At 35.0% G+C, this 26154-nt stretch overlaps 1 protein-coding gene across 9 annotated transcripts in view; it reads right to left on the bottom strand.

Moving 5' to 3' along the window:
* The window catches only part of CDC27 (cell division cycle 27), a 59254-nt gene that overhangs the window by 20776 nt on the left and 12324 nt on the right, over positions 1–26154 (bottom strand). For 5 of the 9 annotated variants that reach the window (XR_014326984.1, XM_082861651.1, XM_082861655.1 and 2 more), the window contains exons 3-9: positions 18276–18423; positions 16597–16722; positions 11509–11606; positions 10592–10746; positions 10275–10486; positions 8978–9092; positions 6525–6658 (exon numbers count right to left, since the gene is read on the bottom strand). Coding sequence is in view for 8 of the 9 variants with exons in the window: in XM_082861651.1 (XP_082717777.1) it covers positions 6525–6658; positions 8978–9092; positions 10275–10486; positions 10592–10746; positions 11509–11606; positions 16597–16722; positions 18276–18423 (988 nt within the window). In the remaining variant the exon portion in view is untranslated. The remainder of the gene's footprint in view (positions 1–6524; positions 6659–8977; positions 9093–10274; positions 10487–10591; positions 10747–11508; positions 11607–16596; positions 16723–18275; positions 18424–26154) is intronic. The other 4 variants (XM_082861653.1, XM_082861656.1, XM_082861654.1 and 1 more) reach the window with 1 other exon arrangement.

Genomic DNA, 26154 nt, shown 5'->3' with positions numbered 1-26154 from the left:
CTTATTCATTTTTAAAAGTACCATTATCCTTTACTTGGCAGGAACAACTATGTGTCATTTATACTATACATGTAAGCTATATTTTGTCAATAAGATTACGTAACTATAGAAAAGACTTTTGCCTGAGAAGTAGGAGGGAATAACTTCATAGTATGGAGCAGTTTATAGGGAGGACAAGACTGAGAAAGATGCTGAGCTTGCTTTAAACAGGCAAAAGGCTACATGAGGGTAACATACATCTTGTGGGGGTAGAAGTAAAAATAATAAGAGAGTTCTGGGGCTAGGAGGTTAAAGAAGACATCCCTGTATTATAATTTTCATTAGGGTTCTGTTAGCTCCAAAGGGCCATCTGACAAAATAAAAAACTCGAAGTCTGACAGGCACCAGAAAAGTGAAACAGGATACTGCATCTGTTTAACTAGGAGTTTGACACTGAAAGGCATGTGCTCCAGAATCAGACTGTTGAAGTTTAAAATCAGGTTCTACCACTTACTACTTAATTTGACTATGTGCCAATTATATGAAATACCATTTAAAAAAGTTTTTGTAAATAGCATCATCTTATGGCTTTGCAATAAAATATGAAATATCCTAGTAATTATAGGAAAATGCCTTGGAAAGATTATAGAAATGATTTTTAGAGGTTAACATGTGGAGAAAACGATGACCCACAAACTTTCTTGGGTGATTTAGCTAAGAGTACTAAATAAAAGAACAGACTTCTACCAATTATGATAGAGTAATATGGAATTATTTATTCCAGATTTATTCTCCCATCTTAATCAACTATAATACTGAACAAAATATATGAAACAATGTTTTTCAGACACTGGACAGCAGGTAGCACATGCCTGAGGAAAGTTCTGAGGACGCAGGGCAGGGAAGGGGAACACAACTAGAGCTCAGTGGACTCCGTGTGTTGAGAAGAAAATGTTGAGAATTCAGGGAAGCCAAGGCAGTTAGAATCTGCAGGTTGCAGCACCAGAAAGGAGAGCGCTAAAAGAGGGGAGCTCCAAAGATCTGTAAGAGGTTTCCTTAGAGTCTTCAGTTGAAAACTGACCAGTGCAGGTGTTTGAGTGTTGTATGATAATTTGCCTAGTCTTGTCCCAAGTTGTTGATAGGGAGCTTTTAAATCTTCAGAATTTCCCAAGTGATATCTTTGTTACTCATTGTGGGTGTCTGGGACCATGCCTAAGTTTATGCTAATGAAGTGACTCATGGTGGGGTCCTAGATAGTTTCAGGATGGGGGGCTGGCCATATTGGAAAGATTAACCATGTGATTTGAGGACTGGACTTTGAGCTAGGTGATATTAGCCTGACCTCCTCCAGGAAGGGGAAGGTGGCTGGAGACTAAGTTCATTCAAGGGATCAATGACACAATATATCATGCCTATGTAATAAAACCCATTAAAAACTCTGAACATCAAATCTTGGTTGAGTTTCCTGGTTGATGAACACACAGATATGCCGAGAGGGTGACATCTGGATTCCACATGGAGACAGAGGGTCTTGTATTCAGTACTCTCCCAGATCTTAACTTATGGGTCTCATTTGTCTGGTCCTGCTCTGTATCTTTTATAATAAAACTGTAATTTTAAGTATAGCACTCTCCTAGATTCTGTAAGTTGTTCTAGCAAATTATCAAACCTGAGGGGCTAGCATGAATCCTCAAATTTGTAGCCAGTTGGCTAGAAGTGTGAGTGGCCTGGGGAACCCCTGAGCTTGTAACTGGCAAGTCAGTAAGACTTGATGACAGTCTTGTTGGGACTGTGACCATAGCCTGCAAAATCTATGCTAAGTCTGGGTAGTTAGCATCAGAATTGCTTTACAGTATTGCAGTGAGGAAACTACCAGAATGTGGTGAAAGAACTACTGAAAAGGAGCAGGCAGAACAATTCTTGGAGCTCACCTTGGTCTGGGAATGGCTCATATATTCAATAGCCAGAGTGAAAAAACCTCATACTAAACAGAACATTGAGTAGAGTATTCAAAGTGGGGCAAAATTAATCCAGACTAAAGGCTGCTCTTGTCCCACCGAACAAATCAAAAAGCACAACCTGAAAGGATCAAGCTGTTAACAAGTAATTTAAGTGCATCCCACATATGGTCACCTTATCTTTGATAAAGGAGGCAAGAATATACAATGGAGAAAAGACAGCCTCTTCAATAAGTGGTGCTGGGAAAACTGGACAGCAACATGTAAAAGAATGAAATTAGAACACTCCCTAACACCACACACAAAAATAAACTCAAAATGGATTAAAGACCTAAATGTAAGGCCAAACACTATAAAACTCTTAGAGGAAAACATAGGCAGAACACGCTACGACATAAATCCCAGCAAGATCCTTTTTGACCCACCTCCTAGAGAAATGGAAATAAAAACAAAAATAAACAAATGGGACCTAATGAAACTTAAAAGCACAGCAAAGGAAACCATAAACAAGACGAAAAGACAGCCCTCAGAATGGGAGAAAATATTTGCAAACGAAGCAACTGACCAATTAATCTCCAAAATATACAAGCAGCTCATGCAGCTCAATATCAAAAAAACAAACAACCCAATCCAAAAATGGGCAGAAGACCTAAATAGACATTTCTCCAAAGAAGATACACACATTGCCAACAAACACATGAAAGGATGCTCAACATCACTAATCATTAGAAAAATGCAAATCAAAACTACAATGAGGTATCACCTCACACTGGTCAGAATGGCCATCATCAAAAAATCTACAAACAATAAATGCTGGAGAGGGTGTGGAGAAAAGGGAACCCTCTTGCACTGTTGGTGGGAATGTAAATTGATACAGCCACTATGGAGAACAGTATGGAGGTTCCTTAAAAAACTAAAAATAGAACTACCATATGACACAGCAATCCCACTACTGGGCATATACCCTGAGAAAACCATAATTCAAAAAAAGTCATGTACCACAATGTTCATTGCAGCACTATTTACAAGAGTCAGGACATGGAAGCAACCTAAGTGTCCAATGACAGATGAATGGATAAAGAAGATGTGGCACATATATACAATGGAATATTACTCAACCATAAAGAAATGAAATTGAGTTATTTGCAGTGAGGTGGATGGACCTAGAATCTGTCGTACAGAGTAAAGTAAGTCAGAAAGAGAAAAACAAATACCGTATGCTAACACATATATATGGAATCTAAAAAAAAAAAATGGTTCTGAAGAACCTAGGGGCAGGACAGGAATAAAGACGCAGATGTAGAGAATGGACTTGAGGACATGGGGAGGGGGAAGGGTAAGCTGGGACGAAGTGAGAGAGTGGCATTGACATATATACACTACCAAATGTAAAACAGATAGCTAGTGAGAAGCAGCTGCATAGCACAAGAAGATAAGCTCAGTGCTTTGTGACCACCTAGAGGGGTGGGATAGGGAGGGTGGGAGGGAGACACAAGAGGGAGGGGATATGGGGTTATGTGTATATGTATAGCTGATTCACTTTGTTATACAGCAGCGACTAACACAACAATGTAAAGCAATTATACTCCAATAAAGATATTAAAAAAAAAATTTAAGTGCATCCCAGAACAAAACTTGAAAAATACTTAAAAGGATACAAAAAGTCCAGCATTCAACCACGTAAAATTTCCAATAACCGGCATACAAAAAAACCCTGGCATGGAAAGAAGCAGAAAAATATAACCTATACTGAAGAGAAAAACCAATCAATAAAAAACAGACACAGTAAGACTTAGTAGTTAAGATCATTAGAAGAGCTACTATAAAATGTAGTTCCATATGTTAAAAAAGGTAGAAGAAAGCACGGGCATGTTAAGGAGAGAACCAAATCAAACTTCTAGAGATGAAAAACAGAATGCCTAAGATAAAATACACACGCACACACACACACACACACTGAATGGGATTAACAGCAGATTAGACACTGCAGAAGAAAAGATTCGTTAGCTTGACGACACAGTAGTAAACCCTATCCAAAATGAAAGAGAAGAAAAAGACTGGAAACAAAAAAGAACAGAGTATTAGTGAACTGTGGGACAACTTTAAACAGTCTAATATACATGTACTTAAAGTCCCAGAATGAGAGAGAAGGACATGGACAGAAAAAGTATTTGAAGAAATAATGGCCCCAAATTAGCTAAATTTGATGAAAACTATCAACTTACAGATCCAAGGAGCTCAATGAATTTGAAGGCCAAGAAAGGAGAAAACACACTACAGCACATCATAATCAAATGGCTTAATTATCAGTGATAAAGAAAATATCTTAAGAGTCAGAGAAAAGAGACAGATTACATACATAGAGAAACAAAAATGAGGATGGCAACAGGCTTCTTGTCAGAAGCAATGCAAGCCAGTAGACAGGAATGCAACATCTTTAAAGAAAAAAAAAAACTGTCAACTAGAATTCCATACCCAGGACTTCCCTGGTGGTCCAATGGGTAAGACTCCGTGCTCCCAATACATGGGGCCCGGGTTTGATCCCTGGTCGGGGAACTGCTAGATCTCGCATTCATGCCACAACTAAGGGTCCACATGCAGAAACTAAGAAGCCCACATGCTGCAACTAGTAAGTCCACATGCCACAACTAAAGATTCCGCATGCCTCAACGAAGATTCTGCATGCTGCAACTAAGACATAGTGCAGCCAAAATAAATAAATATTTAAAAAAAGAATTCAATACCCAGTGAAAATATCTTTCAAAAATAAAAACAAAGGTGAACTTAAAACTTTCTTCTGCATACAAAGGCTGAAAAAAAATTCATTACCAACAGACCTAGACTACAAGAAGTGTTAAAAGAAGTCCTTCAAGATGAAGAAAAAAAAATACCAAATTGAAATTTGGATCTACAGAAAGAAACAGAGCGCCAGAAACAGTAAATATGTGGGTATCTATAAAACAGACTTCTTTTTCTTATTAAAAAAAAGTCTCTGTTAAAGATAACTATTTAAGGCAGAAACTACAACAGTCACTCTAAAGTAAAATATATGACAGCAATAGCATACAGACTGAGAGAGGAGCATGAAAATATACCGTTATAAGGTTTTATACTGTATGTGACATGGTAAAGTATTACGTGAAGGTAGACTTTGATAAGTTAAAATGTGTAATATAAACCCTAAAACGACCTCTAAAAAGACAAAATAAAGAGTAAGTGTTAATAAGGCAATGTTATGGGTTGAATTGTATCTCCAAAAGGATATGTTGAAGCCCTAACCCCTGGTACTGTTAATGTGAACTTTTTTGGAAATATGGTCTTTTTAGATGTAATCAAGTTAAGATGAGGTCATCAGGGTGGGCCCTAAATCAACATGACTGATGTCCTAATAAGAAAAAGGAAATCTGAATACAGAGGCACACAGAGAAGATGGCTATGTGGAGACAGAGGCAAATACTGAGTTGTACTACCACAAAATAAGGAATGCCTGGGGCTACGAGAAGCTAGAAAGATAAGGATCCTCTCCTAGTGGCTTCAGAAGAAGCATGGCCCTGTCTATACCTTGATTTTGGATTATAGCTTCTAGAACTGTAAGTGAATAAATTTCTGTTGTTTTAAGCCACCCAGTTTGTGGTACTTTGTTACAGTAGCTGTAGGAAACTAAAACAAGCAATAAAGAAGATAAAGTGGTGTATATCAACAATACCTTAACTTAAAAAAAGAGAAGATAAAATGGAATTAATAATACAAAGAACACAAAATCATTATAGTTGATGCATATTAGTTAGTATATTTGTTTAAAGTGAAATGTATAATTCAGTAAATTATGTTTATGTATTCTTCAAGACTAGCATATACTTGGCCTGATTAATGCTGCTCTGCAGGAGGCCTCAGGCTCCTTCTCATAACTGAGCCTGAGGCAATCACTGTCACCTGCCTGAGAGCTGGCTCTCATGATGAGATGTACCATCCTGGCATTTTAGAAATATTGAGGCCTTTTATATAGTCAAGGTGTATGCGCACGTACGTCTGTTTTAAGACTTATGGTACATGTTCATTATTTTAGGAGACAAAGTTGGAGCTTTCTCTTAAAATATTAGCTATAATTTATTTTTGAGTCCTTGAACAAGAGAGATCCTACTTAACACCACTTCTGTGTGGAAATGGATTCATTATTTGAAGATTTATTGGAAGATTAGTATTATGATCCGTTTATAGAAATGCATAATAGGGGAAGGGGAGAATAATCTATCTGTACTTGACCAGTGGAGAAGGTCATATAAAAAAAGAAGAAAATTATTTTGGAGGACTGCTCAGAATATCTAGTTCAAACAAATTCATGAGGCAATTAGAGTAAAAAGGTATTTTAGCTAACTCTATTTGCATAATAATACTCAACTAAAAATTAAACTCGTTTTTCAGTAAGTTAGAAATTTCAAATTTAACATATTCAAAATTTAAAATAGTCATTCTAGAATTCTTGGGACAGTCAAAACCTGCCTAAACTGAAGGATTACAATCATGTTTCACAATAAGAAACAATATCAAATAATGAACAGTATCAAATAATGACACCATAATAAATACCTTGTTTGTGGGCCAGAACTTTGTGTTTGTGCAACAAGAATTGGAGTTACCTCTCGACTGTTTCCACTCTGTGAGAAGACAGACTTTGTTCCAGTTTGGCCGATTCTGGCAACAGACTGTAAAACACAAAAAGTCTAAGGTTTGTGAATTATAAATTGCACTGTAAATGATAAAAGACATCATGATGTGCCCATCTACATTTTCCTAATACAAGATTTCATATTATATACCGTCTGTCATCTGAAAACACAAACTATTAATGTCATTATTTATGTCATTTTAGGTTAATTTAATGTTATATTAGAATGAACATCAGCCTATTTCTTCATATTAACCTCAGTATTTTTACCCTTACACTATCCTTTCATCTTTCAACTTTAGTTTCCAGGGAAAGGCTCAAAATTCCTAGAAGCCATTTATTTATATATCTTTCCCAGTTGGGCTAAATGCTGAAGAACTTTAAGACAGCTACTATTCTCAAGATTTATGATCTAACTTAGTATACATAAAAAAATAATAATACAGCAAGATTTCATATCCCTTCTTTGGCACTTAGTAAAAACAGTTCTAGAGTAATTCAGAGGAGTAGATTAAAAAAAAATCATCTGATTATTTTCCAAATTCTAAGAATATTGCTCTTAGAATTAGCATTTCTTTCTGGTGTGTTCAATCTTCTATTAACTGGCCTCTGCTTGCCCCTTCTCTTTTCTCTAATTTACTACCTTATTTCTATTTATTTTAATCACTTAACCTTTTTTTTTTCTTTTTTGGCTGCACCACACATAATGAGGGATCTTAGTTCCCCGACCAAGGATGAAGCCATGTCCCCTTGCAGTGGAAGCACAGAGTCTTAACCACTGGACCACGAGGGAAGTCCTCACTTAACTTCTTTATAAAGTGATCTCTGGCTACTGTGTCAGTGGATACTAAAAAATTTTTTTACTACCAAATTAAGATCTTTAGCTACTCTCTCTTTCCCCAGGAGAGCCTGGCCATTCTAACCCTTCAATTATTATTTCTATCACTTGGCCAGAGTCTTTCCTCTATAACTAACTATCCACTGAATATTTTCACCTAATCTACCACTCCCTTCAATAAAACTTTTATAACACTTCCTCCTCTTCCTTCCCCAGATTAGCACCTCTACATTCACACAAGGGACAAAACTTAGTCAACTCTGGTCCTTATTTAGCAAAGTACTATCTACTAAACTCACTACTTGGTTTGATATTTTTAGTTGATACTGCAGGCAGACCTAGAAGTATACCTTTTCCAGGAATGTCTTGTAATAGAACAGAGGCAGAAGAGGTTGAGACAGGAAGAGGTTGAGACTGGGCAATGAAATCATGTAACTGTTCATTGCCTAACTTGTCCTTAATTACTCTGACTCACATGGTTTTGGCCTACTTCACCTGGCATGCTAACCACCATCCTGCTATGCCTTCTCATAACTGTAATAAACTAATTTCCACACTTATATTTCACTCCCATAATAATACAACAGCAGGTAGTTGCCAACTTTTAAAAAATCCTATTTAAAATAATCCACATATTAACTACTTTATAGTCCCTGTTTACCACTCTTGGAGTTCCTATTATCACTCATTAAGAAGCTATCATAGAAAAAAATTTTGCTCACTCTAAGGAAGTTCAGGAGTAAGAGTAAAAACAAAACAAGAAGCAACATGTCTCTCTAGGAGGGTAAAACGGCTATATCAGTCATTCACATACCAGTTTGACTCATTTAGCTTCCATTTCTTAAACATCTATTAAGCACGGCAATAAGTATTTTACATATAACTAATTTAATTGTTACATAAGATACCCTGCACCACGGATATGTTTTAAATAAACAGCACTTTGGCTTCTACTGCCACAGACTTTAATAAAAGAATATTATAAAAAGAGTCGCAGTTGCAACTCAGTCTTGTTGCAGTATTTACTATAAGGATACTGTGAAATATTTTTCATTTTACTATACATTTATTACATATTTACTCCACCTGTATGAGGATCCACTATAAAAATTTTATTATCAGAAATAGCTGGCTTTATCATGTTAATTAGTAAAATTAAAAAACGAACATAGTGGTGGGGATAAGCAAAAACTATGGCAGGTATAATTTCCATTATTTACCTTTGAAGTGATAGAAACAATCTTAATTTTGTTTTTTAAAAAAAGGAAATTAAAAATCTGAATGTTTATTTAGCTATATGCTGAATTAAACTATACTTGTGAGTTACAAACTTACATGGCCAATAGAGCAACCAGCTTTGTGTCTCCTACTATGACTGGAGGCTATGATAATGACAACTTTCTTTTACATTTACATAAACTCTTCTAAGGCAACAGCAATTAAAGAAAGTTAGATTCTGAAATTGCCTTTAACAGATTGGAATTTTAAATGAATTTCCTTCATCAATACCAAAACTGTATTTTACACGGAAAATACCTTTTTTGAAGGGGCTCCGGTTGATGGCACGTCAATTACAGAAGATGTATTAGTGTAGTTTTGTAAATAGGATCCATCTCCAGGACTTGGGGTTTCTAATGGCAAAATCCCAAAACTGAGAAGAGGTTGAAATCAAGGTGTCAAAAAGTCATCAAGGCATATATAAAGCAGCAGTATACTTAAATTAGAAGGTCTAAAAGGAAGAGAATGGCAAATCAGTCTTGGGGGCATTTAGGATCTGAGGGGCAGATTAAAAATAAGCTGTGAATGTAGACTATTCCACCCACCATAACTAAAATTTAAAAAAAAAAAATCAAACAATAAACTACATTGAGCAGCAACTACTGACTCAGGAGATTTATTAGAAATAAAGAAGAGTGGATTTGTAAAAGCTAAGATCCAAATTATCAAATTACTTCAAATTCTTGCAATTTATGGGATTTAGACCCTATTACAGAGAAAATGTCTCCAGAAGCCAATGAACACATCTGTGGATTCAATGAGTTTTGTAATCTCATGGTCATACTATTTTAGTAGCTCCCTGGAACTGGGACCCAACTCATAGTCTGTTTTAACATATAATTTTTTTTTTTTTTTGCGGTACGCGGGCCTCTTACTGTTGTGGCCTCTCCCGCTGCGGAGCACAAGCTCCGGACGCGCAGGCTCAGCGGCCATGGCTCACGGGACCAGCCGCTCCGCGGCACGTGGGATCTTCCCGGACTGGGGCACGAACCCGTGTCCCCTGCATCGGCAGGCGGACTCTCTCTCAACCACTGCGCCTCCAGGGAAGCCCCTAACATATAATTTTTTATTTTGATTCTTTTGGATATGCTTCCTCTGGGCTGGGTTCCTATATTTATATATACATATATTTCTGATAATTTGACAAAATATTTCATATCAATAGGTGTCAATTCTTCCTTCCCATTTTGGAATACAGTACTTTAACAATAACCACTGCTGTCACTCTGATTATTATCATAAGCAATCCAACATTTTAAGAGGTTCACTGATGCACAGCCATAAACACAATATTTTTTAATGCATACACCAGGTGAATAATGCATGTTTTAAAATTTTCTCCAATATTTAAGACGGAATTTTTATCACAGGTACTGTATTTCTATTACTTCATTTTCTGAAAATGGAATAGGTTCATTATTGATTTATTAAATACCTCTATTTCCATAATGATTTAGAAGTTGCTGTTCATATTAATTTATATTACTAATATAGGAATTACTATATGATCGTTTAATATTACAGCACATTTTAAAGTATCTTTTATTTGTCTTACCTTGGGGTTAATGGGCTAAGAGCAGCTGGTCCTCCTAATAAACTTCGACCAGTTTTTGGTTTATTTTGAACTTGTTTAGATAATATGGAAGTTCCTGTTCCAAGAGGGACAGTATCTGGTGAAATTACAGCTGAATCAATATAAGACACTGAAGAATCTGTATTCAATGAGTACTTTGAATTGGAAGATTCTAAATTCAATCTGTTTAATTCCTGAAACAGAAAATTTCTACCATGTCATTTATGATACATTATTTAGTTCAGATCATTGATTTTCATTTTCACAATATTTTGAACACTAGTGTATAATACACTTACAATTGTGTCCTGGGGTGTTTCTGTAAGAACTGTCTCAGGCTGTCTGTGAGATAAACTATGATTAGATACTAGTGTTGTGCAAGAGTTGGGCAGACAGCTGCTAAAGTTCTGTAAAGATGTTAATTTAAATGTTTGGTCAGGATCTGGCTTTTCACCTGTGAAGGGGAAAAAAAAAAGTTTGCCTCTGAGGAAACGAAGGTTAAATTTTTTTTTCAAGCATGCATAAATCAGTGGAAATAAGGCCTTATCCAAAGTTTTAAAGTTCTTCTGTTTCAGTGAATCAGATTTATCTCCCAAAAGCCCATCCATCAATTTATCGTAAAAGTTTACCCCTAAGATAAAGCTGTAAATTCAGGAAATAAACTAAACCACAATGACATTGACTTTAAATATAATAAATCACAGGAGAATGCAGATTTCTGTGTTTGTTTTAAAGCAGAAAGCAAATAGATCTCATTTTGCTCAAGGTAAGGAGTGAGGGTGAAGAGGTGAAACGCTGTAGAAATCATACTAAAGTTTTGAGCACTTCCATGTAAAGACACAACAATGTTTTAAAATGATCCTTTATGCATCCTGGAACATATATACTGAGACACTCTCCCCCCATATTATCCAGGTCTTATTTATAGAACAGTTTCTGCTCTGGGCATTCTTTTAATTTCTTTTCTTACCCAGAATGCTGTTTTGGCTAGTGTTATACTCACAATACAACTCATTCTAGAGGACACAAGAATGGACACATTATTCCTAAAACATATGATTCTACCTTATTTCTTGTTCTCAATTTTAAAAGCCCTTAGCTTTGAAAAATACTTTTCTTGTGGATAATTTGTATCACTCTCCAAAAATTAAGCAGGGGAAAAAAAAGAAGAAGAAGAAATGGAAGAACCCTCCTGTAGCCACCTCTACAAGCTTACCTATTTCACATAATGATTCAAAGGGGGACCAGAGGAAAGGATTTAAACTAAGGCTCTTTTGGTAACATTCTGATCCTTTGGCAAGCCGATCTGTCTTGCTGTAAAGACAAACAAATAGATTAGACAAGCTATAAAATCTAAAACATCTATTACAAAGAAACTATTGATATAGAAAATTAGGTAAATCTTATATAAGTTCTGAGAGTACTCTGCTAGATTCTTTCTTAAATTATCTATTTCTCCTTCTTACCATCCTCCAACCTCTATTATTTAGGGCAGTTCAAGTCAAAAGTCAGGTAAAAGCAAACAGAACATGAATTGAAAGGAATGTTAACAAAATAAACAAGCTATCATAGCCTTCTTAAATACTATATTGCTTTTAATTTCCTGTTGGATATTAGAATTACTGAGGAAATATGGAAAACACCCAAATATTTCAGTCTTATTGTTGATTTTAAATATAAATCCCAGTGGTAATTTTGAAAGTGAATTAAATGCTTCAAATAATAGCACATTTAAATGATCAGATTTTTTAACAAAGTAGAGGTGGTAGCTCTTAACTTAAAGGAAAATTCACGTTTCTTTCTAAATTGGGTATATAAAGGCTCACATTTAGAATATAAACAACGTTCTTGGGACCCTATATACTTGAAACAATCTGGAAATTATCAGAACAGCATCGTTGCCTCCCTAGCTTTAATTTTATTTTATTTTAAATTAATTAATTAATTTATTTTATTTTATTTTTGGCTGCGCTGAGTCTTCATTGCTGTGCACGGGCTTCCTCTAGTTGCAGCGAGTGGGGCTACTCTTTGTTGTGGTGCACGGGCTTCTCCTTGCGGTGGCTTCTCTTGTTGTGGAGCACGGGCTCTAGGCATTCAAGCTTCAATAGTTGTGGCACGTGGGCTCAGTAGTTGTGGCTCACAGGCTCTGGGGCGCAGGCTCAGTAGTTGTGGCACACGGGCTTAGTTGCTCTGCGGAATGTGGGATCTTCCCGGACCAGGGCTCGAACCTGTGTCCCCTGCATTGGCAGGCAGATTCTTAAGCACTGCGTCACCAGGGAAGCCCCTCCCTAGCTTTTAAATGGGGGAAGATGGGATTGAGGGTTAGTGAGACTTGTTGGAGCTTTCAGGTTAAAAAATACTATTCACCTGGTCTAAGGTTGAAATTCTTCATTATCTAATGGAAAAAAATTAAGATACAGCAATTTTTCCAAAACCCTAAGGTTTGATAAAGGACCACATGGCATCTAACCAAGATTTTCAAAACAACCTTCAAATGAAACTATCAGTTAAAACATAATCTGTTTATGTGCTGTCAGTGTATCTCAGAGAACTGAAAAGAAGACCCCCTTGAGTAACTATATATTGGTGTGCCTTACTTTCAAATTTTGCAAGTGAATAGAAACTAGAATAAATGATGTAATAAAGACAAGAAAATACCACTAGTTGAAGACTATCTAGCTTCCCACATTTGCCTAATTTGACCCAATAAACACATAGACAAAGAAGGAAGCAGGAGCAGGAGGCAGGCTTTCAGAAAATGTAAGTTTTATCAGTCTATATCTAGGATTGCTTAGATGAAATTTCTTAAAGGAAAAATAGTTGTAACAAGAATAATATAATCATTTACCATGGATAGAGGGGTAACTTAAAAATAGGAAACAAAGCAAAGACATAAAAAGAGTATTTTTTTGAAAGTGATAATTAGGAGTGGAAAGTGTCAAATCAATGCTCAGGAACTTTTAACATAAGGCCATGAAAAGAAAAGTACAGTGAAATCTCAATGTTTGACCTAAACTAACTCATGTTATATAGCCCCATCATTGCTTATATAACTAATTATGGTTTGTCTATTTCTTTACCTTTTTTTTTTTTAAAGATTTTTTTTTTTGATTTGGACCATTTTTAAAGTCCTTATTGAATTTGTTACAATACTGCTCCTGTTTTTGTTTTGGGTTTTTGGCCAGGAGGAATGTGAGATCTCAGCTCCCCGACCAGGGATTGAACCTGCACTCCCTGCACTGGACAGCGAAGTCTTAACAAACGGACCACCAGGGGAGTCCCCAATTTATTTATCTTTCATGTGTGCTCTCTTGCAATTGATTATAAGCTTTCTGAGGACAGGAAATTAGATTTCTCATTTTTATATTACCTCTTTCCTGTTTACAATAGCCTCGCCCCCTTGCTTTGCTTGTACAATATATCATAAAATACTTTTACTAATAATTTTTAAAGTTGCATTGAGGAGAATATATGAATTACTTAAATGGCCAGAAAAGTGGTGGATGAACTGATGAAGCAAAGATAAAATAATCTATTCAAGAAAAAATATTATGAAAATGTAAGAGGTGATCATTTGTGATGAAAATCCTCTTCTCCAGTATTATGTAAATTATATTCTCTTTTTACATTAGCAAAAGGTAAATTTTCTTAAACCTTTGATAAGTTGGCAAGGCTGATTTTTATAATAAGCCATGATCTGATTAATAGACCATAAAATAAATGTAAAACAAAATGTCTGCTAAGAAGAGATTAGATATACACAGACATGCACACACATGGATAGATACTGGTATGTATAAATATTGGGTTGGCCAAAAAGTTCGTTTGGGATGTTACGGAAAAACCTGAACAAACTTTTTGGCCAACCCAATAACATAAAAGTTAACTGGTGAAGAAGCCAGATGTGGACTTACAATAACCAAATCTGGGAGACAGATCTCTGTTCAATAGAGAGATAAAAAGGGGGAAAGATTTAATAAAATTAAGCTGCCTGGAGTGCCCCAACTTTAGATGGATTTTTTTAAAAACTAAAACTCCGAAAGAAGTTTCCCAAAGAATTGGGGTTAAAAAAACTATTTAAATGGCACTGGGAAGAAATAGGTTAATCTAAGAACCAAACTTAGTATCAGCTGTGTCCTAAAGATGCACGTTTCATGTGGTATTGTAGACAAAAAGACCAATGATTGTCTACATCAAAATACTGGAGATAAAAGATAACCTAACAAGCTGTAGCTTCAAAACAATAACACATGGGTTTCTAGATTACGGGGTGCAACTTTGGTCACAAGACAGGTGTATGATGACTGAAATGAAGCGCCAGTTTTTGAAGCAGGGTTGTGCCCCATTGGATACTTAATCTTTTAAACTTTATGATGAATAAAAATAACCCATCCTTATTTCTCTGAGGAAGGGGAAAAACCTTCCTTCTTCATGTTTAGGACTTGATAAAACTGCACCTTCAAAAACTTTTAAACAAGTGATCTTGTTTTAAAATAATTAGTAATATATATAGCATTTTTGTGATTTAACACCTTCCCTTACTTTGTTTTATTAAATAATGTTATATAAATGATATCATAGTGTATGTAAAATTTTGAAATTGGCTTTTTTCACTTGTCATAATGCCCTTGAAAGCCAAGTTATTATGTTTATCAATCGTTTGTTCCTCTTTATTGCTGAGTAGTAGTCCATTGTATGGATGCAGTTTTTTTATTCATTCACCCACTGAATTTGAGTTGATTCTATTTTTGGGCTTTTACAAATAAATCCGCTATGAACATTCATGTACAAGTACCATTTTACATTCTCACCAGCAATGTATGAGAAATCCCATTGCTCTGCATCCCCATTAGCACTTGATATTGTCAATACTTTTAATTTTAGCCATTTTAATAGGCATGTAATAGCTTCTAATGGTAGTTGCTTTTCCTTAATGGCTAATGATTTGGTACATCTTTTCATGTGCTTATTTACCATTCACATACCCTCTCTGGTGAAGTGTCCGTTCAAGATTTTGCCCATTTTCTAATTTTCTTATTATTGAGAAGTTAAAAGAAACAAAAACGACTCTTCTATCAAGTCTTTCCTAGTTACCATCTTACCTCTCTTCTTAACTGGGTAGAACTGATTATTCCCTCATTTGAACAGAATACTGCTCAAATTTTATCATAGCACTTAAATTGTGATGATAAAAATTTATAAACTTTTGTTTACTACTTCTTTCCTCCTACACTTTATTATAAACCTTTGGGGATGGAGAGGAGGACAGTGAGTTATTTATCTTTACATTCCTAGTGCCAAGTATGGTGGTGTCTAGCCATAATAGGGGATGGATCTCAAAGTGTTTCGAACAAATGACAAGAATCATAGTTGCATGAACTAAATCCATTACTCCAAGTCCTTCTATTAAGATAAATGAAGATATTGGTATTATATATTTACTTACTCCTGTTCTCAAAAGAGTGGTGCCATCTGAAAATGAGCCCCAAATTTCAGCCAAATAATTTATTCTGTTCAAAAAGGTATTTTCAAGGTTTTTAAAAAAACTGCTATTCAAACTAGCCTCAATTTACCTTAGAACAGATGCTAACCTAATTCTTTAGATAAGCAATCCTCAATTATTTCTCCCACATGCAACAGATGACATTTACACATGAAATACCCTCCCATGGCCAGTTGAACAATTCCTGTTACCTAATTACTCCCCAACTCAGAGTATTTCAGAATAAAAATCAGTGAGAACAATATTACCATAGTGATAACTCTGAATTCATTCTCACTTGCTTTTAAGAGACTTAATTTAAAATAAATGTAAATAAATTTTAAGATTATTTGTAAAATCACTATCATTTCAGCTACCATCATAGGAAATTTGTCAAATTCATTATGACATACCAGATGGGAACTGCTATTCTTTATTACTGAAACATGACTTCATGCCTCTTTCTAAGGAGCAGTGGTGATATTTAATATCATAGAAAAAACTTCACTCTTCGCTTCTTTTTCCTCAGTAGGTCACATGAAGATATTCTCCTCACCCAAGGTAAAAAAAAAACCCACATGCGCACTCAATTGTTAGGTAGTGCTGCTGTAGCTATTTATCATTAAAGCAAAGTGGACAGTCATAGACAGGATCAAAATCTCTACTGTTTTACAGGTTTAACAAGATCACAGAACTACAAGACTGTGTACTACTCAACCAAATGCTATTTGATAAACACAGATCAACATAGGTTTTTTTAAAACCACAAAGCATTCTAGTACTGGAAACGAATTTCTGGTAATTTGAATCATTCTTACTTACCAATATACATGTCCCAACAATGAAAGAGTAAAGCAAGCTGAATCACCAAACTCAGTAACAATATCATCATGGCTTTTCTGCTTATTAAACACTCCACCAGATAAGATCTGTTCCCCTTCTGCAAGCCTTTAAAACACAAATTTACACATTAAAAAAAAAAAAGTCAATATAAAAAGCAGTGTGTGTAAAGACATTCTTCATTACTAATGTACCTCTTACTATGGAGACAAAGTAAATCTTAAAATTTCAGTCTTACTTTTAAAAACAGAAACAGTTACCTTTATTCTCTGTACGTACAAATCTAGTCTGAGCAACATACACATTACTCACGTCAAAAGAAACGGAAGACCATTATACTGGGGGGAAAATATGAATGGTTCTTCATTAACAGATGTGGAGGTCCTTCTTAGTTCTATAATTCCTTGAAGTATGAATTTGCAAGCAGGTTAAACAAGACTAACATATTAATTAAAAACTGCATACTTAATGGCCTCAGTTATTTTTAGGTTTACAAATAAAACCTGAATAGCACTTTATTTATCAATTATGTTTTCTTGATATAGAAAATTACAAATGTTCCCCAAAGGGAAAAGAAATTTGCCTGATTTCACTATGTATTTTTTAGCATATCAGAGTTTGTAATGGTTTGTGTTTTAAAGTTTTTTCCAAATCATCATGTGGAAAACTCTCAAGTAAGCTTACATAGTATATCCTAAACATAAAACTTGATATCTAAAGTTCTGTTACTATCAGTGGAACTTTTTAAAAACTATAAATATTTATAAATGGGATAAGAATGTCTAATATAAGAACTGGCTTAAGAAACTGGTAAATTAAATAAGTAGATTTTAAAGAATTTAACATTAGAATCTTTGGAGTAGAAATAATTCAATAACAAATGTCTCAGAAATTTTGTATATATTTTAGCTAGCTTTAATTTAAAAGTCATCAATTAGACACTGGACAAATAAAACATTTAGCAGACTATGGAGACTTTATGAGGCTTATTTGTATTCTCTCACTGTAAATCTACAGACTAAATACAAAGGCTTTTACAATTATCTGTTTAGTCACCTTTACCATTATTCCATTTCTCACAGCACAGAAAACAGTTTGACAGAATACAACTAGCTAAATCTCTAGCTGCCTCCAGATTCAGAATATGGACAGCTGACTTGGTTGAACTGTACTGTGCAAAAGAAATGTTCTCCTGAATCTGCCTCCTTGCTTCAAAGGAGTAATGGTTCCCAAACCATTACCAAGAATGATCTTGAAAGGCAAATAATTACACAACTATTTAGACATAAGGGAGCATTAATCTCAGATGAACTGGTAAGTTAGGTTTTCAGGCTTATTCCAACTGGTCTAGCAATGAAAGCAAAGGAGAAGAAATAACACTTAGGATCATTTTAGAAAATGATTGGAATTAGTTATAACTTAGGTTTCTCCAGAGTTAAATTCTATTATTTATACCATAACAATGAAATCTCTCCATAACAAAATAATAATGCCATAAGCAGCAGTGTAAACATTTCAAAAGTTACTGAAATAGACAAACCTCTACTATCAAAAGAGGGGAGAAAGGGAGTCAGTCAGAGTTTAATCCATCAAAAGAATTTTATCCAGAATTCTACAGTGTAAGTAGAACAAAATTAGATAGAAAAGATTTAGAAACTTACTTGCTGAGATCAACACAACATTTTGCAAGCAGGTATTTACATTGCGGTGTAGTACAACTGTGTCCTTTCAAGAGTCTATATGCTTTATATGCCTTTCCTGAGCGGTAATAACAGGTTGCCAGTAAAAACAAGGCTTCTTCTGAGTGTACTAAGAACACACACACAAGAAAAATTGCCTATTATTCAGGATGTTGAATGGTAATCATTTTCACCTACCAATAGGTAAACAAGTTTAGCAACAACAACAAAAAATCAGCCATGTTATTTAATACAAAAAACAATTTATTAATTCAAATTTGAATTAAGGAGAAATACTTTTCTGACAGAAAAGTTAGTTCCCCAAGGAACCAAGGAAATAATATTCTGATAGAAAAGTTAGTTCCCCAAGGAACCAAGGAAATAATACAATGAAGACAATCGTAGTATTCTCTGTAAATCTTTAAGAAAAGCAAACACATGCACACAACTACCCTTAAATAGACTACCAGAAAAGCATCTTGTTTTTATGTAGTATTTTTCTAATAGACTCTTTGAGAGGACAGAAGTCAAATTTCATGAGAGGGAAACTCAGGGTTATAAACGTAATTATCAATCTGTATATTAAAAAAAGACCAGATTGGAACACAAACAAACACAAAAAACCAACCCACTTACTTCTAACACCAAATATACACTAGAGTATATTCAAGATAATTTAAGAAAAAGGAAAAAAATTTCTAAATTGTGAATATCCACACTATTTAAACACTCAATTGACAGACTTGACACCTGTCCAGTAACAATAATTAAACTGCTCTTTAATGGCAAGAGCAGAATTATTTATCAATCGCTTGCCTTTTCTTTACATTAGGAAATGCCTTAGTTAATGAAATGTGGCACTTTTCCCCTTACTCTCTTCCAAACTGACCATCACCTCACTTCTATCCTCACAACCTCACAACCAATCCAGATAAGAGGTTTTTTTTCTTTTTGGCCACGCCACGTGACATGTGGGGGTCTTAGTTCCCCAATGGACCAGGGATCGAACCCATGCTCCCTGCAGTAGAAGCGCGGAGTCTTAACCACTGGACAGCCAGGGAAGTCCCCAGATGAGAGTCTAGAAAGGTAACAATAAAGGGGATAGAAAGAAAGAGGGGAAAATCTGTTCTGTGCTTCTAAAAATGGGTTATGTAATAATATCAAGGCGCTGAGGGATCATCTAAGCCAGTGGTTCCTGAAGTGTGGTCCCTATACCGGCATCAGCATGACTTTGGAGCTTGTTAGAAATGGAAGTTCTTGGGCCCCATATCAGCTCAGACCCCTAAAATCAGTAATTCTGAGAGTGGGGACCAGTAATCTGTGCTGTAATAAACCCTTCAGGTGATTCTGATGCATGCTAAAGTCTGAGAATCACTGTTTTAAAGTACAGATAAACTTGCCACATCTTCCTGAAAAGTTAACTCAAAGATGTGGGATAAAAAAGTAATTTGAAATTTTCCTGTTATAAAGATTTTCCTTTTTCTTTTCTTTTCTTTTCTTTTCTTTCTTTCTTTCTTCTTTTTTTTGCTGTTGTTGTATGTCATGTATGTGCAAGCAAAACCCAACAGAACCCTTCTTCTCTGGTCCATTTTATTTTTCATGAAACCCTAGTATAAAAAACAGTGTACAATAAATGACATGTAGTAAATGATAAGAAATTTTAGCATATATGTGTTAATAGGATCTATAGTAGTATCTGTGATTCAGAAGCAAAAAAATGAATGAGGAGCTCTACTGCAGTGGGAACAAACTGTTAATTTCATTGAAATACAAGTGCTAATTCACATAAGTTAGAAAGTATGATTTCTTATAGATTTTGCAAAGGCCTAGTTTCTTGTCATCTAAAAAAGTAAGCTTTTAAAAACTAGTTATACCAATAAACGATGGCTCCCAAAAACTAGTTCAACTTTCAGCTAAAAAAATGCTTTATCAAATGTTTGTTTACAAACACTTATGTTTAGGTCCATTTTTCACTGTAGTAAAATTTCCTAATACTGAAACTCCTCTTCTTACAAACAGTTTAGGCTTCAAATATAGGTTAGGTCATTTAATAAAAGCCCAAAATAATTAAGAGGAGCTTAAGCTTGCATCCTTCAGGGACATTTCCATCAAATGGGAAGATGAATTAGTCCCTCAGTGCTTTCACACACACAATATTTGGTATAAAGATACCAAATATTGTGTGTGTGATTTTAGTGTCATACTGCAACTACGTTTTTGAAGTGTGATGACTTAAAAACTATATGTTTAAGTGAGATTATAGATTGGAGGTTTAAACAAATCTTAAGCTTAATGAAACTATAAGATAGTGAAGTAAATCCAGAACAACTTGAAGGGTTGTAAAACACATGGAGAGACATGGGTGGTTTTTGAGGCTTCCCAGAAATAACTTGACAGCCCCAAACATAGCTAGTGAACCAGCAGTAAGTGGCTATAATAAATCTAAAAAAGGTAGAGTACTGACAAATAGATTTCATCTGGAACAGTAACGCCAACTGACTGACAGTGGCTGCCTCAAGTACTAAACTCAGAAAAATTTTAAGGTTGATCATGGCTTTGCCAGTAAGTGTGCAAAGATCAAAATACCAGGATCTGGAAATAGTTATAGATGTCTGCATGACATTTATTTGCCATCCTTTATTAACAGCCTTAATTAAAATATGTGATTGGGAATTATATGGTGCATAATATACAACTGGCCCTCTGTAGCTGCAGGTTCTGCACCTGGAGTTGGCTGAATCTGCAGATGCAGAACCCATGGGTGGTCCTGAGATGGCTGTGTTTTATAAACAGGAATAAAGTAAACACTGATTCCACAAAGTTACTCTTAAAGTAATACTGATAAATCAATCATGTACGAGTTAAATTAAGGTACATCCATGTGATTAAACACTCTACAGCTGTCAAAAAAAAAAAAATGACAAAGATTTCCAGGATGCATTGTTAGGTGAAAAAACAAACAGAAAGTTACAGAACAATACTGAAAGTCCTCTTCTTACAAACAGGTTAGGCTTCAAATATAGGTTAGGTCATTTAATATGAGCCCAAAATAATTAAGAGGAGCTTAAAGCCTGCATCCTTCACATACATTTCCATCAAATGGGAAGATGAATTAGTCCCTCAGTGCTTTTAAATCAGACAGACACCTCTTCTTCATGTTGGCTTATAATCTAAATGAGCAGCCTTTTCCAAAATGCACCAGTTTTGGTAAGACTTAAAAAAGTCTATTGAGGTGAGTGTTCTCTACCTAGCCTTGATAAACTCTACAAATACCACAGAGAACTCCTTAGAGGTTAGAGTACTCTGCTTGCCACCCTCTCAAAAACTCTGATGTTATAAGTATTCAAAGGGCATAAAACCTATGGAATCATCTATGATTTGTGATACACATTTCATCTTTTTTAAGATGTTTTTTGCTGTGGACCATTTTTTAAAGTCTTTATTGAATTTTGTTACAATATCACTTCCGTGGGTTTTTTTTAAATGTTTTGTTTTTTTGGCTGCAAGGCCAAAATGTGGGATCTTAACTCCCCCACCAGGGATCGAACCCACACCCCTTGCATTGGAAGGCAAAGTCTTAACCACTGGACCACCAGGGAAGTCCCTACACATTTCATCTTAATTATCTTTTAAGTTCTCACATCACCTACAGACAGTATAGCACATGGATTAGAGTAATGACCCTACAGCCAAAACGCTTGAGTTCGGATTTTTGCACTACCACTTATTAGCTATGTGACTTATTAGGGCAAGTTAACTTCTCTGACCCTCTGTTTTTTCATCTGTAAAATAAGGATATAGTGATACCTACTTCTAAGTACTTAGTGCTGTTAGAATTAAATGAGTTAATATATACGTACTTTGGATAGCACCTGACACATAGTAAGAGCTCTAGGTGCCATTATTAAATTATTATTATTGACTTTCTAAATTTGCAATACCTGAGTAGTCATCTGACATTCATGTGGGGTATATATACACGACACTGAGCCACAAACTCAAGTAATTCCGTTTTATCACTTTTTTTGCTGTTTCCAAATGCCTGGGCGCTGTACTTTACATATATGATTTGTTCCACCCTTCAGAGTCATTTCTGTTGTTGAACACTTCACCTACATATACAACTTCAGTATTTTAATACTATTCTTAATTTTTATTTTCTCTATATTTGTTCACCTCCTAAACTTCAGTACTAACTGGTTTTATACCTGTTGTATATGATGGGGGTTAATATTTTTTAATACTTTGAAAATATGCTTGGAGTAAATACACCACAGATAAGAGGACTGGAGGAACTTTTAAAAGGCTCCTTAGTGTTTGAGGGGGAAATGACAATACATAAGGAGAAAGCAGACAGCCAGACTGTGCAGGGCTTTGCAAGCTATGTAAAGATTTAGGGATAAATTATTATAGCTATTATAGATCTCTAAAGCGTTTTGAGAAGGAAAGTAAAGAGAATGGGTTGATTTGGGAGGGGGAAAGAGAAGCGGCAGGAAAGAGTAAATATGGGAAGATCAGTTAGGAAGCTTTTCTAAGACATATTGGTGTCAGATTACAGTGGGAACATTATGAATCCAGTTTTGCATGAATTGAGTTTGATGTATGTGATGTTTGTGTGAAACATCTAAGTTAATGCATTGAAATAGTTGAGTCTTGGATTTAAAAAGTTCGTTGGGAAGATGAGAGTCTTAATTCACTAACACCTAACGAAAATGAAAACTATGATGATTAAAAAAAAATAGCATTGGGAGTTCCCTGGTGGCCTAGTGGTCAGGATTCCAGGCTTTCATGGCCGTGGTCTGGGTTCAATCCCTGGCCAGGGAACTGAGATCCCGCAAGCTGCACGGCATGGCAAATGAACGAATGAGTGAATGAATGAATTGAATATATAAATAAATAAAGAGAATATTAAAACAAAAAAAGCATCATATTTTTCACCAGTAAGAATTTAATGATGACAGTAAAAGAGTAGGCCAATGGGCCAGATATCCTTTCTGTCCCCCCATATGACAAAGTGACTTGAATTTTTAGCAACAAGATAACATTTATCAAATTTTCCACAGGCAATGGCCTAAAAATGATACAATATGCCATATCTTTAGAAGTATTTGGAAAACTTCCCTCAATGATGACCTTAACATAACTGTGTAAGTAATTTTTTTTAAATGTTGCCATTTGCAGTCACGTATTTCTGTGAGTTTGGGCTCTCAATATAATGGTTAAGACAGAGAAGAGAACCAGATGCTGAACCTTTTACTCTGATTCAGTTCTCTTCAACTAAGCCCAATTTATGGAGATCACTATACTCAATGCAATTTCTACATCTGGCCCATTAATCATTAAGACAGGTAGAAACCTGGTGAACAGTGGTCTTAGTTCCTTCATTTCTAAAATGGTAATAGCAATGTCTATTTTATAGGATTGTTGAAGACTAAATAAGGAATTAATATTAAGTACTCAGAGTCCTACTACACAGTAAGAAATCAATAAATGGTAGAATTACTGTTATTATTATTGAGCTGGGATAGTATCTACTCCCATTGCACTTAAATTCTAAAATCTTCCCTCATAGAAATATAGTCAAACAGAGCAGTTAGGTTCTATATTGAGAGAAACTAACAATGAGCAACTTTCCAAGTGTTAAGCACTGTATCAGACACAGGTAGTAAGAGGATTAAACAGCTTTATGTGGATTAATTTGGAATCCTGCCTCAATTCTATGGGAAAACCTGTTCATCTAAATTTGAAACCGCTAATTTGCAATCTTTTGGAACCTAACTATAATAAACTAGAAACTGCCTACCCTTTAATAAACAAATTTAAAAAAAGAAAGAAGTATAAGTCAGCAAAAATGGGGGCTTGCCTAGGTATCAATGAAAATATATATAAATAGATTATCCACAATCAACCTTGCTTTTACATAATCGAGCAGAATAGGGCAATCTATTATATTACCTTCTTTCTAAGCCTCTCACTGTTCTAAATCTTTTCATTTGGACCTCAGACTTCTGCTCAACAGATCTTCCCTCACTTTCCTCACTGAACTCCTGTTCTCCCCTGAGGACCTGTCGGCACTCCCAAAGGGATGCTAATTCCCTCCTATCCCACAGTAAGGTTGGTTTCCTCCTTGCTTCTCACAACTTTTTCCAAGCATTACCCTTTGTCCTTCTGTGAAATTCCTTCCTCCTGAGATTCATACCTTCTCCTTATAACTCTCAGTTACTAAATTCAAGACATTCTGCTTCATTAACGAAAGAATTCTGCACCTCATTCACAGTCTTCCTCTCCTAAGTTATTCTCATATATCTCCCAATTCAACTTCATCTGGACTTCCAGTACCTCTCTAAAACCTCTTATTTACCAATCCCTTCCTGTGTTAACTTTCCTATGTAGTTTACATTTCCTGGTCCACATCTTGCCTGTATTCTTAATGTTCTTATCCCTTGTCCCTTTTTGACACATGCCTAGCAAACCCCTAATATCTACCTTCTATGCCTGCAGTTGGGTTACTAAGCACTTTATTTGAGTAAAATCATATAACTGAGCAGAAAGGTTCCACTACTAGTTCATGCAGACACACAAAAAAACTCACCTACAATCATAAAAAAAATTAAAAATTTTGGTAAGTAATCCAATGGGAGGTTACTCAAAAAGTGGGAAAACTGAGTTAAACACTGGAGTAAAAAGAAGGCAGCACTGTTCCTGGTTAAGAAGGCTTTAAGATAGTAACATGTCAGTACTTGCTAAATTAATTCATAGACTTATATAGGTCCGCACTGATCAAAATATTTGTGAAATTTCAAAGCAGTAGTAAAATACACATGAAAAAAATAAAGAATTAAAAAAAGGGTAAAGACTTCTTAGCAAAGAAAGAATTGGGAAAAAAATGATGGGAGATAGGCGTTATTAGATATTAAAAGACAATATAAAGTGTTAATAATAAAACAGTATGATACTGAATTAAAAACAGAAAATTAACTAATGAAAGAAAGGAGAGGTTCTGGGGACAGAGCAAAACATTTTTTAAAAATCTAATACATGAGAACCTGTTGTATAGCACAGGGAACTCCACTTCATTTTACAGCAGAAACTAACACAACATTGTAAAACAACTATACCTCAATAAAAAATAAATAAATAAAAATTTTAAAAATAAAATAAAAATTTAATATAAAACCAAGTAAGATACCATGTGGGGCAGGGGGGAAATTATTTAATAAATAACATGGACCAAACTAAGTAATAATACTATGATAAAAAATTTTTAAATATTTTATTTATTTATTTATTTGGTTATGTCAGATCTTAGTTGTAGCAGAAATTTTTAAAAACTTTTTTTAAACTACCAAGAACTGTATGTTTATTGAGTTGCAGAAAGATGACAATTTTCCAGCTATTGGAGCAATAGGAGAAAGTTTAAATGACACAGCTGATGAGTTCAACTACATAACAATTTAAAATACCAGATTAATAAAAACCAATAGAATTAAGATTAAAAGGCAAAGAATCTGGAGCAAATATGCAATAAACAAAGATACAGCTCACAGAAATAGGAATACATTTAAAATAAACACTTGAGAAAATACCCAGAATCCTTCACAGTTATAAACATGCAAGACAAAATACCTCACAATTTTCCAGTAAGCAAAAATACATAATAATGGTAAATCTGATATTGATAGGACTATGAAGGAAGTCTTACACTATTGGTGACACCTTGATTATCACACCTCTCTCTGCTGGGTTATCAACTGGGCAAAAAGTAATTTGTTGTAGAACTGATCACACCTTTTGACTCATAAATTCCATTTTAGAGTATATAACCCAAGGAAATGACTTAAAAGAAAAGTTGTACATAATT

This window comes from Leucopleurus acutus (assembly GCF_964270905.1).
Source record: "Leucopleurus acutus genome assembly, chromosome: 19".
Taxonomy (NCBI): domain Eukaryota; kingdom Metazoa; phylum Chordata; class Mammalia; order Artiodactyla; family Delphinidae; genus Leucopleurus; species Leucopleurus acutus.
The sequence above is the reverse complement of the archived record's forward strand: the minus strand, read 5'-3'. Positions and strand labels throughout refer to the sequence as shown.